This window comes from Meriones unguiculatus, chromosome 12, assembly GCF_030254825.1.
Source record: "Meriones unguiculatus strain TT.TT164.6M chromosome 12, Bangor_MerUng_6.1, whole genome shotgun sequence".
NCBI lineage: Eukaryota > Metazoa > Chordata > Mammalia > Rodentia > Muridae > Meriones > Meriones unguiculatus.
This window is the reverse complement of record NC_083360.1, coordinates 91,286,960-91,300,501: the sequence shown is the minus strand read 5'-3', so window position 1 is coordinate 91,300,501 and position 13,542 is coordinate 91,286,960. Positions and strand designations below refer to the sequence as shown.

Genomic DNA, 13,542 nt, shown 5'->3' with positions numbered 1-13,542 from the left:
AGCTCTGTCAGGCTCAGGACCCAGGGGCTCAAGGTCTTCATCTCCTTATAAAAGTCTCACGTACCACAAAGTGTGCTTTTAAAAAATGTGTATGCTTTCCTTTTATTGATCTTTATGGTGATTTCATTTTGGGGCACAACAAAAGACCCTGAAAGGGTGAAGTTAACATTTTCAGTCTTACACTTACTTATCTGAAAACCAAAAATGCCAGTTGTATAACTGCATCGTTATACCATACAGCAGTAGTTCGCAGCCTTCCTAATGCCACGACCTCAGCTTGTGGTGACCCCAACCATAAAATTATTTTGTTGCTACTTCGCAGCTATAATTTTGCTACAGTTATAAATCATAATGTAATGTGCAGGATAGCTGATATGCGATCCCTGTGAAAGGGTCAATTGAGAACCGCTGCTATATATGCTTAATTTTAGAATAAAATGAGTTTATACTTGGAAAGTTTCACAAAGTGCCTAGCAAACAGTATGTTCTCAATAAATGCTGCATTTTAGTCGTTATCTTACTTCCAATTTACTCTTTTCAGAAAATAGCTCTAGAAATACTGGACCTCCCAACGGTTTCTCTCCTGGCTTCCCTTCTCTAGGACTATTTGAGGTTTTTGTTTTGTTTTATTTTCTTAATGTTTCCTTGCTTTTAGTCAAGAAAACTACCTTGGCATACTTCTACTTTTTGGCTGGCCATTAATGATTAAGAATAGTATAAGGACCAGAATAATTTTTCCAGAATAACTAGCATTATAGTTATCATCTGGCTAAAATTCTAGGCTCTAATGGTCTTCAATTAAAAAAAAAAATCCTCTGTTAGTTATGAAGATGAGTGTGCTTATGTGGGTTTATGTGAGCCACAGAAGCCAGAAGATGGCGTCAGATCCTCTGAAAATGTATGTTACTTTTGTTGTGAACTGCCATGTGGGTCCTGGGAGCCAAACAAGGGTCTTTAGCCATGAAGACATCTCTCCAGCTCTAAGTAGTCCCTCCCTCCATACCTCCTGTGCCTTGCTCCTTTCCTCCCTCTCTCCTTCCCTCCCTCCTGTCCTCTTTTCTTTCTTTTCTTTATTAATTTTGAGATGGAGTCTTGCTATATGGTACCAGTTGGCCAGGAACTTGTTATGCTGACCAGGCTAGAGATCTACCTGCCTCTAACTTCTGAGTGATGGAATTAAAGGCACGTGTCATTGCCATCTTGTCTGGATCTTTAGTAGTTAATAATGTTAAGACAAGGTATAAACTGCTGTCTGTGAAAGCCTGACTTGAAGTAATGCTCTCCTATTCTCTTTATTCTTGTCCTCTGAGGTTCCATTATAAAGATCAGCTTTTCTTTGCTGTATTTCTTTCTAGGCATTGCTCTTTTATTTTCTCTTGCCCGTCAGCAGATTTCCATTCTTCTCCGCACACACTCCAGAAAAATTTTCCTTCCATCCTCTTCATCTTTATTGCTTATTTCTCTGCTACTATTTCATAGAGTCTTAGGAGGCAGAAAATGTAGTTGTCCACACTAACTCTACATCATGAATCAGGAGCACAACATTTCTTTCTAAATGAGAGGCCAGGAGATGGCCTGTTAGCCTTTTTCATGAACCCTTACCCCTCTGAGGGAGGAATCATGCTGCACAGGATCCTTTTCTATTTTTTAGTGCCATAGCCTTCAGTCTAGCTGACCTATGTATCTTCAATTAGACTGACCAAATCACAGAGGTCAGAGCATTAATGATTTCTAAAAAGAATCTCTTGCTGACTCCTTTTAGCACCGTGGTTTTAATAAAATGTGACTCAGTTTACTGTAATGACATTGTCAGGTAAAATCATTTTAGATCTGAAAATATTTAATAATTTGTGTAACAGTATTTCCCAAGTTATATATTTTAAGACAACAATCATGAGACATGATCAAAAATAAGAGTGAGATGATAAAAAGTGGGAAGATATGTTTTGTAAATCATTATGCAAGCCTTAGAATAAGGTCAACTTTTTAAATTTAACTTTTAAATTCATGCATCATAAAACTTATTCGACTATTTTCTCTTTTTAAAAGCACCGTCTATAAAGGTCATTAACAATCAGCATCCTGTTTGCCTTTTCTGTGGCTGTGACAAAAGTCTCTGATGTAAGGCAACTTAAGGAAAAAAAAATTATCACTTTACAGTGCCAGAGGAATAGAGGCCATCGCATCAGGGAAGCTGTGGTGGAGATGTTTGAAGCTGGCCAGTCACGCTGACAGTAAGGAGGCAGAGATTGAACAAGAAGTTGGGTTGGTTGGGCTGTCGTAAGTGTGGAAGAGTATGCTTCCTAATGGTTCTATGAACACTTCACTGTCTGGGGAATCAAGTGTTTAAAACAAGCTTATGAGGGACATTCCACAAGCCAGAGTGACCAGTACCCCTCAGAAAATACTTTGAGATAGTGCCATATAGGGTCAGATGCTATTTTAATAGATACAGTTTTTAGAATTTGATGGGAAAACTGAGCAGACTGCTCCTAAGTTCCTGACTTTGAAGCTTGTGAAATCAATGACCAGTACTGTGTCTGGAGATACGCTGTCCCCTGGGAAGAAAGAGCAGACCTTCAGAGGACTGTCTATGTCATCTATGTATTTTCAACTTCTGTAGCGAAGCCGTTTTTTCAGGAAGTGCCCGCACACCACATGAATTCAATAGCGGCAAGGAGAGTAATCAAGTTTTGCCATGGATGACCTTACCTATCCCACAAGAAGCCTTTCGCGTCCTGGCATGTCTGACTGGCGAAACCAGCGGGCACGCTGGCTTTTGGTAGTCACTTCGCTGGGTGCTCTTGGTGTCATAAGATGGTTGGGAGACTGGTTTCGGTGCTTCCCTATGTAACCACCATTTTCCCTTCACAGAAAAAAAAATGTGGAAATGCACTATCAAATAATGGTGGAAATTTTTATTTGGTGCTTAAAGTCTAGGAATATTCAGTGACTAAGTGTAACAAGGTATTAGGCTAGAATTAGAATATTATTCACTTTGTGCATAGATAGTGTATCTGCGTGGTATATTTCTGCATGTATGTTCATTTTGTTTAGGGAGGCAGGGTCTACCAATGAACTTGGAGTTTACCATCCTGCCTTGCTGGCTGGATCGTGAGCTGCAGGGATCTGCCTGTCTTTGCTGCCTCCTCCCATCCCTTTACCATCCTGACCCCCCTAGTCCTGGCATCTTCATCTTGGAGATGCAAGGGGTTCTCACAGTAACACACATTTTAACTGAGCCTGTCCCCTGGCATTCTTAAATATGGGAGTAAATGCTTTTACAAAGACATTAGCTTGTAAGTGGTATCTAAAACTAGTCACATATTTTAGCTAAAATCTATCTGCTTCATTATCACACTACCGTCTAGTAACAGAGCCATTAAAATTAACACGGTCGTTATATTTCTATGCTATATATTTATATTATTTTATTTATAGACCATATTAAATCATGTTAAACATGATTTGATCTGAAATTATGTTCTATTCTTTTTATTATAGCAAACACATGATACCTCTAAAATAATATTTTTATTATTTGCAAAGTTGTTAGTCTGTGATCCACCGCACACCACTGAGCGCATTTTACATCTTACAAGAACACATAATGCTATACATATATAAAAGAGAAACGCAACTGGCATGGGCTCTTCGTGAAGATTATTGCAGGGCCCTCGGCTCTCCTGCTTTCCTGCTTTCTCTTCTGTTTCACGTCGCAATCCTAAGAACAGCTCACACTGACTTTTGGTTCATAAACCAAAGGGGAATTATCTACAGTGTTGCTGAAGCGTCAGCAGTAAACACTGTAGAGAAGAGGACTGATGGGTTCTTAGCACCTATGACCGTTCAACCCTTAGAGATTAAGAAAGCGATGAACTGTTACTCAGCTCTCAAGAAAACACTAAAACTGATGGAGGAGGAAAGGCCTGGAAGGAAGGCAATGCCACACCTGGAAGTTTGGGATCTGCTTACGGGTCATTATGATCTTAGGGATAAGAAACTAAGTGCACTGGGGAGACGACTCAGCAGCTGAAAACACTCTCGCCAAGAGTGGCAGTTTAAGAGACCCACCCCCGTGAATGTGAATGCTTGGCCCCCAGTTGGTGGGCTATGTGGGGAGGTTTAGGAGGCGCTGCCTCGCTGGACCTGATCCTGTTTGCTCTCTCTCTTGTGCTCGCCACTGAAGATGTCGTCTCTCAGCTTCTTGCTCCCCCTGCCAGGCCTGCACTTGATGCTCTGCTTCTTTGCCAACAGTAAACTCTTACATCTTTGGAACAAAAGTCAAAATAAATTTTCATAAGTCACTTTTGGTCATGGCGTTTTGTCAGCAATAAAAAAGTAACTAATTCTGACAATTGGGGCTCCATGGATGAGCCCAGGAAGAGGCCTTCCGAGGTTTCTTCTGGAACGCTGAACAGGGACTCAGCCCTTAAATGAGCTTAGCATCTAAAAGGATGAGCACTTGGAAAAAGGGCATACCCTATGGAAATGTCTACTGGGGTCAACTTGACAGAGACTGTTGCAAAGTTTAGAAATAAAATAAAACTGTGAAAATGCCAAAGACAGCAAAAGTACTATTTTGTGGGGATGGTAAGCAAGAACTCAAGAAAGAATACCAAAATGGAAGGAGAGCACTCTTCTGAGCTGAAGGCACCGCTGCTAAGCTCCAGGTGGGCTGTTAGGGGGCAGTCTCAGGCCAGACAAAGGGGGATGTCCATACACCACAGGACCAAGAACTGAACAGGACACAGGGAAGCCGGTCTCAGTGTGTCTAATCAGCACCAGTTGTAGGCCAACAACTTTCAGTCAAGAATAATAAAAGAATGGGCAATTATAAACATTACTTCACAGAAATTGAGGAACTAGGAAGTTCAGGACAATATACTGAAACTGACTGATGTCTCGTATTTCCAGAATGGGCTAGACATGGAGTTTTAAGTTAAGACTACTTGGTATAGGTCTTGAGAAAATTCTAGAACAGATTACTAAACAGATGGTACCTTCTCACAATCTGGCTAAAAATAGTCATTTGCTACTGGTCTTGGACTGCCTGCTTTCCTACAGCTCTTCTCCATTCCATAATTATGACGGTGCTTATTATGCACAAACTAGAATGTATATGCCTTGTTTTTTAAAACTTACTTTTAGCAAAATTCTGAGGTGGGCGTATTCCTTTACAGATGAGGAAAGTACAGAGAGATTAAGAAATGCCTTCAGGTACAGAACTAGCCATCAGTTACTTACCTTACATGCCCCAAATTTTGTGCCCTGTTGTTACTCCCACCATGGCTAAGGCAGATAAGCACAGGTTTAATCATGCCATCTCAAAGTACTTGCTCTGTTGTGTGTAGCTGGGCCACCACAGACAGGGTAATTCACAATGTATGTAAGTTTATTGGCTTTCAATCCCAGAGCCTATGAAGTATCATAAGCAGACAGCCTGGCTCTGGCAGGTCTGGCAACTAATTTCAACGGGAGTCTCCACTTCTCAAGGTGGCGGGGGTGGGAGGGAAAAGAAAGGCCTGACAATGCCAGCCTTGCCCTTTATGACAAAATTAAGCCCACCCACGAAGGCAGGGCCTTAAAGGCCTTTAAGGCCTAGGTCTCAGCTCTCAACCCAGAGAGCAACATTTAAATTTCAACCTACATTTTAGAGGAGACAGACTTTGAGACTGTAACTGTAACTGGCCTGAGGAAGTTTCCTATATACAGATTGTAAGGTCTGTACCTAGATCATCTACTGTTGGGGAGCAGAAACTTACTTTGCTAGTATTCAAGTAACTAAAAAAGTGATGCTGGTCAAAAGAATCATTAGGGAACATCTGGGGCTCTTCATGTTTCCCCTAGAGTTATACAAGCAGAGATATGAGTTCACCTTTAAGCAAAATTCTTTAAGAATTTTACCAAACTCATCTCTTTCATTTCACAAGTATAAAGGAAATAATAAACTTTTTTTCTTAAAGGTCTGACTAGTGAATTAGAACTCTGTGGTTGGGGTGCTTTCATGAATATTAAGCACATCTCCTCAGTGACACTCTTGCTACTTTCCTTTTGGGGCTCTCTTTCTCATATCTGCCAAGTGTGGTCATGAGAACATGTGTGCACCTATGCATGTGTGCATGCCTTTGGATCTACGTGTGTTCTCACAAGACAGTATGAAATTAATAGAATAGAGGCTCACTGTCATCTTACCTCACTCTCAGCTGAAAGGCTAATAGAAAAAGTCACTGTTCCATGGCCCACTCTAACATTGCATTGATTGGCTTTGACACAGAAATCATTTTATGGCAAAATAAACTACAGCAGGAAAAGTGGCAGTGTGATGGCCTTGTCTGAGCTTTGAAGGGCAGGCTATGTTTTGCAGATTGTAAAGGGGCCACTACCTAAAGAGAGTCGCTTCTCTTCAAAGCTTTGAGAGCCACAAGGAAGTTCCCTCTCTTAGTCTAAGGTCTACCCCTTATGCCTCAGGACACTAATCTCTGGAGCTCATTTATGGGAAATGCCTACATATTCTCGATAGCAAAGATCTCCCTAACTCCTCGATTGGAGAGCTGAATGACTGATGCCATATTGGACCACTGGTCACATTTAGAAGTCAGTCTAAGAAAATAACCATGTAAGACTCTTAGTAACCCTAAGCTTCAGAAGTTTTAGTAAACATTACTACCTTCCATTCCCGTGGCAAATCATGAGCTCTCCCTCAGGCAGTGAGGCAAGAACATTCTAGAGAAGCTAGTTAGGCAAACGAAGGAGCTTGTAGGCCTAAAGGCACAGGAGTGGTGGTGGTGGGAGCTGCCTCGTGTGGAGCGTAAGTCATGCTATGGGGGAGGGTGTGGTGCAGGCCTTGAATCTCAGCACTCAGGAGGCAGAACCAGGCAGGTCTCTGTGAGTTCAAGGCCAGCCAGCCAGATCTGCACAGTGATTCCCTGTCTAAAACCACCTCTACCAGCACTTCCACCATCACCACCACCTCCTCCTCCACCACCTCCACCACCTTCACCACCCACCACCACCTTCCTCATCACTACCTCCACCACCACCACCACTACCACCATCACCCCCAGGAGCAACCGCTAACACCTCCACGACCACTACCACATTCTAGAGATTCCCAAGGACAGGGATTTCTGACAAAACTTTACACAGATCACAAGAAATTATTCAAGGAGCTTGGTGGCTTTAAAAAAAAAAAAAAAAGAAGAAGAAGTCTTATCACAAATGGCAGCCAAGGTCACGTGAGTTACAACGTTCTCAAGCTGTAGGTACCAGGGATGTGGAAAGTTTGCTATTTAAAAACAACTCTTAAAGTCTCCTACAACAGTCACTTCAAAGTTGTGTTCTGTGGAACAACAGTTCTCTTCCATATTTATTAATAGAGGTTGTGCAGAAGTTTTCATAGATAAAGCTATCTTGGAAATGGTGAACATTTTCAAGCAAATTCAAACAGGCTCAGAACTTTTACACGCAAGTGTGAACTGTGACTCTGAAAAGGGTATTTAAAACTAAACCTTTGATTTGACTTTGGAAATGTCTTTTTTTCACGGAGATGAACAATGGCTAGTGCTCTGAAACTACGATTTGGAGATATGTTTCAGTAAACATTAGAAAGTACTTTAAAAGTACCTGAAGGGATATTGGCCACCTTTACTGTGACAAGCATGGCTCCGGCAGGCCTTGCCCTTTTCTCCCATTTCCTCTGCCTTGCTGAAAACCATTAGATTATGTTCTTAAAGCAGGCCTCCAAGGACTATTTGCTTGTCTGGCCACTTCCTCCTCCTGAGGCTGACTACCAGGGTCCAGCTATCAAAGTATTAAAGTTCAACAGTCAAAAGTCCCCTTTGGTTCACCTAATTAACATGCCCAATTAAAAGTAAACACCTCATCCTAACACGGGATTTCCTGTTGTACCTTTATAAACTGCAGTTTTTCTACACTCCGCATCTGTTTCCTCTCTACCCAGACAGAATCCTTTGTCCCCCTGGGACAAAAGCCCCTCCTACTTCTTCCTAGTTACCTTTCCCTTCTCCCTCATCCTCCATCTCCTGTCTTTTTTTCTTATTCCCTGCCTTGTAAATGTTATTTCCTCAGAAGAGGGGATGAGATGAGAGCCATACCTAAGTTTTATTAATACATGACTTGGACTGAGCTCACAGCATTTCTGACTACCCCTAAGCCTAGGCCTGGAAGCTTCCAGCCTCCATATAATCGAATCTTCTACAAGCCCAGACCTTCAGCTTCCAGCCTCTGTCTGCTAACCTAGGCTTAATGTTTTCAGCCTCTGAGACTTACTGCTGAATAAACTTAACCTTTCTCTTTCTGAACTCTCGCTGGCTGGTTCAACTCAGCTGTTCTGTCTCAAACTCCTCTCCAAGCTGACTGATTCAAATTGGCTTCTCTTGGCTTCCATCTGAATTGCTCTGCCTGGAAAATTTGCATCTGAACTCCACAAATTCAGTTGCACTCAACTGAACCAAATTGCACAGAATTATACAATACTCCTGAACTGTACTGTACTGTTTCCACAAACTCTATTTTATTTCTGTACTGTACTTGATTCCTCCACTACACTGCATTGTCTGTCTCCTCTCTGCCTACTCTTAAGTAACCTCTTTTTTTATTAAATTTTTATTTTTTTAATATTAGTTACAGTTTATTAACTTTGTATCCCAGCTATATCCCGCTCCCTCATTCCCTCCCATTCCCACCCTCCCTCTCTCATCTTCTCCCTACCCTTTTCCAAGTCCACTGATAGGGGAGGACCTTCTCCCCTTTCATCTGACCCTAGCTTATTAGGTATCTTCAGGCCTGGCTGCAAAGTCCTTGTGAGACTGAATCTCCAACCAAGGACCAAGTAACCTCTTTCTTATGAGAACTGGGCATATCCTATCTCTGACTCACTTTGTCTGTCCCCTAATTAGATGTCATTTTGGGGAGTAAAGGTGTGCAGTAAAGGTGTGTCTGTATTACAGCCACAGAGATTAAAGGCGTGTATTCTAGCCAGAGGGATTAAAGGTATGTATTACACCCAGGCCACACTGACCTAGGTCTTTGGATGTGATCCTTTGCTAGAGCAGCCATGTTGCTGGATTAAAATTCCTCTACACTGCCTTTTGACCCTCTGGAGAAAATAAATCTTCTTTGTGCTGAGAATTTGGTCTTGGTGCCTTGGACCAATGTTTTCTAGCCTTAGAAAGAAACAAACAAAACAGTAGCAGCAGCAAACCACTTGTAATTTTATGTCCTTAGGTAGAAATGTATAGATGATTATTTCTTTTAAAAATCTTGTAAACTAATAAAACTAAATGCTAGGTGTGGGAACATACACCTGTAATCCCAGCTCTCAGTGATCTGAGGCAAGAGAATTTCAGGTTCTAGGCTTAGGCTGCCTCCATAGGGAGACACTGCCCAGTAAAGGGACCTACCAAACTAACCAGTCAACCAAAGAAAATATAAGGTCAAACAATTGGTGTTGAAGTCTCAGTGTACTATCATACCAGTAAATAGCAGTTAAAATATTTAGGCAGCTTAATTTTATATTAAAGCCAGCATTACTATATTTTAATTAAGCTAAATTTTAAAAAGAAATTCCATCTTGAATTAAAGAATGAAGTTTATACACATGTAAAATAAAAGTGAGCATTCTTTAGGTTCTTGGAATTGAGGGCTTTGCAAGTTTATTGTTTTTGAAATATGAATATTCCATCCACTGTGCACAAATCCTTCTCTAAGTGTGGCATATCTATTTTATCTGTGTTTTACTCCATTTCAGACTTGCTTTGCCTGGCTCTTACTGGTTTACTACCAAAAAAACATGAGTGCACCTCAATGGTCAGCTAGCCTCACTGATAACAGTTACTAATTTTTGTTCTTTTCCACAATACCGTAAACCAGAGCAAGTTATTTGGGATTAAGTTTTCAAGCTTCCACTTTTCTTCTTTCTATTTTCTGAACCAGTTTTTCTCTGAGTGACTTGACTGTGGGGAGAGATGACTTAAATTCAACACTGAACTAGTTCTCAGTCAGTGCCACTCAGAACAGCAGAAGGATGGCGTGAGCATGGAGGGTGCCCCAGACAATCTCCGTTAACTACAGTGTGACCCAAGGTGGGAAAGAGGTGGGACAGGGTGAGGTGGGTGAGACTGTTCAGGAGGCACATTTCTCCTTCCACAGATGGCACGCTGCAAAACACGTTCATGAGGAATCGCAATCATCTCTGCACTGGCGATTATGCATAGCATCTGTGGTTCAGTTTCTAAACTCAGTACTGTGTTAGGGCTCCTACTACAGAATCCAGCTGTCAGGGGGGTACAGTGGGCTCCCCAGCCCCACGGCTGCGCAGATCAGTAGACTGCCACTAAGAATGATTGCTTATACATGCTTCCTTCGTGTACCATGAATGTTCTACATGGTAGTCACTTCCTCACTCAGAACCATCTTTAATGGAACTTTCTTTGAACACCTGTTTAAAACTACAGCTCACTGCTAGCAAGATGGCTCAGAAGGTAAACACACCTGTCGCTAAGTCTGAGTCCTGAGTTTGTTCCCCACAAGACTTTCACTATGGAAGAAGAGAATAGACTCTTGCAACACACACACACACACACACACACGTACGTAGAGAGGTGGGGGAAGAGAGGGAGAGAGACAAAATTAAAAGAAAAAGTTGTAACTCTATGGCCAGTGGTCCTTCCTGTCCTCCATTCCATGGCATTCAACATCTAATTAACTTACTTATGTTGCTCATTCCTCCGTTAGAAAATAAGCAACCTAAGGTCAGAGCATTTCCCTCACTTATTTGGCTCACTGCTGAATCCCTACCATCTACCATCTAGAAAAGGGCTTGACGAAAATATCATTTTTAAGCCTGTTGTGTAACAGTTTCCTCAAAGATTAAAGCACTCCATCCCACAAAAACTCCTTAAGCAGGAAGGTAAAGAGCTCAAAACAGCTTCAGAAAGTCCCTGCAACTGACCAGATTCACAAGCTCCCTCCCTGCCAGAGTAATAACTTTTTTGACTGCTGAGAGCCCTCTCAGAAGCCCAAAACCAATCAACCAACCAAACAACCAAACAAAACACCTTCAGAGACCAGACCAGATGCCTGAAAGAATTGGAAATCAGCCTGAAGACAGTTGTCTGGAAGAGGTGACCAGAGTCACAGGAACAGTCTCCAGCCTGTTGAGCTGCCTGCAGGCTATATAATGGGCTCCAGGTTTTCCGGCTGTCACCCGTGCTGGGGTGAGCCTTGATGACGAAGCTGTCCTTGAGTCATTTCTGCTCCTCTAAGTAAGCCCAATAAAACGTATTGGTTTGCTAAGTTGGTCTTTGGTGGTATCTGTTCTTTGGTCTGCCAGGGTCTCCTATCTAGGGGGAATGTGTTGCAACTCCACAGGAAACATTTTGTCACGCAACAAATACTCACAAATTCTCTCTGAGATAACTACTATCTTTGCTCTGTAGATAAAGACACCAAAGCTTATTTGCTTTGGTCATAAGGAAAATACACAGCTGCAGAGAAAAGGTGAAAAAGTCAGACTGTATGAACAAACTATAATGCATTTTTTTTCTGAGAAGATTCTTTTTAAAGCCACAGACTGTACAGACTAATTTGTATGGCTCCCTAGAAAAGGCGAAATTATAGAAGACAGGTCAGTTTTGTAATTGTCCTTGTGTAGTGGGAGAAGAGGATGGGCTCGGGGGAAGTTTGCAGGCCCGAGGCAGCATTCCACAGCTGGCTGTGTGGTGGGTGACGTGTTTACACCTATGGCAAGAGTATGGGACCACACACTCAAATGGGTACTCTATAGTGTAGACACCAGCATCCGGAAAACGTTCCTCTGATCAGCCAAGGACGCTTGTGACTTAATCTCCGAGCTTGTGGGTAGTTGCTTCACACTGCAAAGGGCTGATAGGCAGGGATTTTGAGATGAGGGATTATCCTGGAGTATTGGATGGGCCTGTGGTAATCTCAAAGGTCCCTTTGCGAGGAACTAGGATCGCTGTCCAAAGGAGAGATTTGAAGGGGTGCTGCTGCTGCCTCTGAGGAGGAAGGTGTACTGATCTAAGGTATAGAGCCATCCTCCCCATGCGGAGAAAGGCAGGAACAGATTCAGTGACACTGACCTGGGACTTCCCAAGTTCAAGACTGCCTGAGAGTAGACCCGTGTTGCTTCAAGCCAATACTGAAGCTTGTAATTGATAACAGCAGCAATAGAAGGCAAATACAACAAATTATCCTTCACCAAACCCAACTCAAAAAACAATGCATCGTATTTACTATGGTAGAGTGAGTGAGAGGGGTTTGGCTAAGCCAATAGTCCTGGGCCCAAATAGAAGACTGTATTTTCTGTTTACTATGGAGTAATACCCTGGAGTATTATCTGTAAAATATTTCGAATAATATCTCATAGAAATTGTTAAAGAATATAATTTACACAAAATCCGGCTTACTCCTAGAAAATTCTGCACATTAAATGAGTGGAAGTCAGCCTTCTGTAGGAAGCCTGACTTTCCGAGGAGCACGGGAAATGCTGTTAGTACATGGCACCGACACAACCCTGTGGAAGAAGCTTCTTCAGCAATCCTCCGGCAGCGCTTGCTAGCTACAGTGTGACGCTCGAGATAAGTGGCTGGCCGGGTTCTTCGGCCACACGCGTAGACCTCAGCAGCCCTGGCTCCCTGCCGGGAGAGCTCCAGGTTACCGCTCTGAGCACCACTCTGTGCAGTTCCAACTGCACTGCTCGGAGATGTGCCATGTCCTCTAAGTAGACCCTGACCAAACTGCCCCGCAACACAGCTTCCGAGCCTAACTCTGTAGGTACAAAACAAACCTCTGTCCCACCTCCTTCTCTGGTCCTTTATTATCAATGTAGGGAACTGGTTCATTGTATGTCCTTGAGTTTGAGTTTATGAATTTAGCATAATACACGCGTCTTCTGTCCACACAGGATATTGAGTGCTGTGTGCTTTTCCCAGGATGTTTTTCATGTTTGATTTTTTCTTTATTTTCAGTTACGAATGCTATATCAGCATCTTCTATTTTATGCTGTCTGAAAAACATAATTAGGTAGTAAATCATTTATCCCAATAAACAGCTCAGTAATTATAATTAAGCTCTAAATATATCTCAAGCTTTGGTGAAGACAATTTAGGCTTTATTAATGGTTTTGATAGACTTATGCTATTAAAATTTGAAATTGGGGTATCTTCTCACTCTAAATCATGTAGGAAATAAAGGGACTGTGTTAATAGTGGTTATTCATCATGATAAACTAGAATAGTGAACAGACTATCATTTTCTTGGAGTAAAGAGTAGTAACTTGATTATGCTTGCGAATCATGTTTGAAGTATTTACACACATGGGTAGGTTACATGCTAATCTGAACATATCTTCTTTAAAAGTTTAATTATTGGGCTGAGATGATGGCTGAGTGGATAAGAGCAGGTAAGGCCACTTGCCTCACATGTACCTGAGTTCAAACCTTAGCACCCACGTAAAGAAGAGGGGATGGCTGCAAGTGCCTGCGGCCTCAGAGCTGT

At 42.1% G+C, this 13,542-nt stretch overlaps 1 protein-coding gene across 1 annotated transcript in view; it reads right to left on the bottom strand.

Moving 5' to 3' along the window:
- Positions 1-13,542, bottom strand: part of C12H2orf73 (chromosome 12 C2orf73 homolog) — a 35,972-nt gene that overhangs the window by 9,343 nt on the left and 13,087 nt on the right. The window contains 2 exon segments of the mRNA XM_021646923.2: positions 2,713-2,866; positions 12,844-13,051. Coding sequence (XP_021502598.1) covers positions 2,713-2,866; positions 12,844-13,051 — 362 coding nt within the window.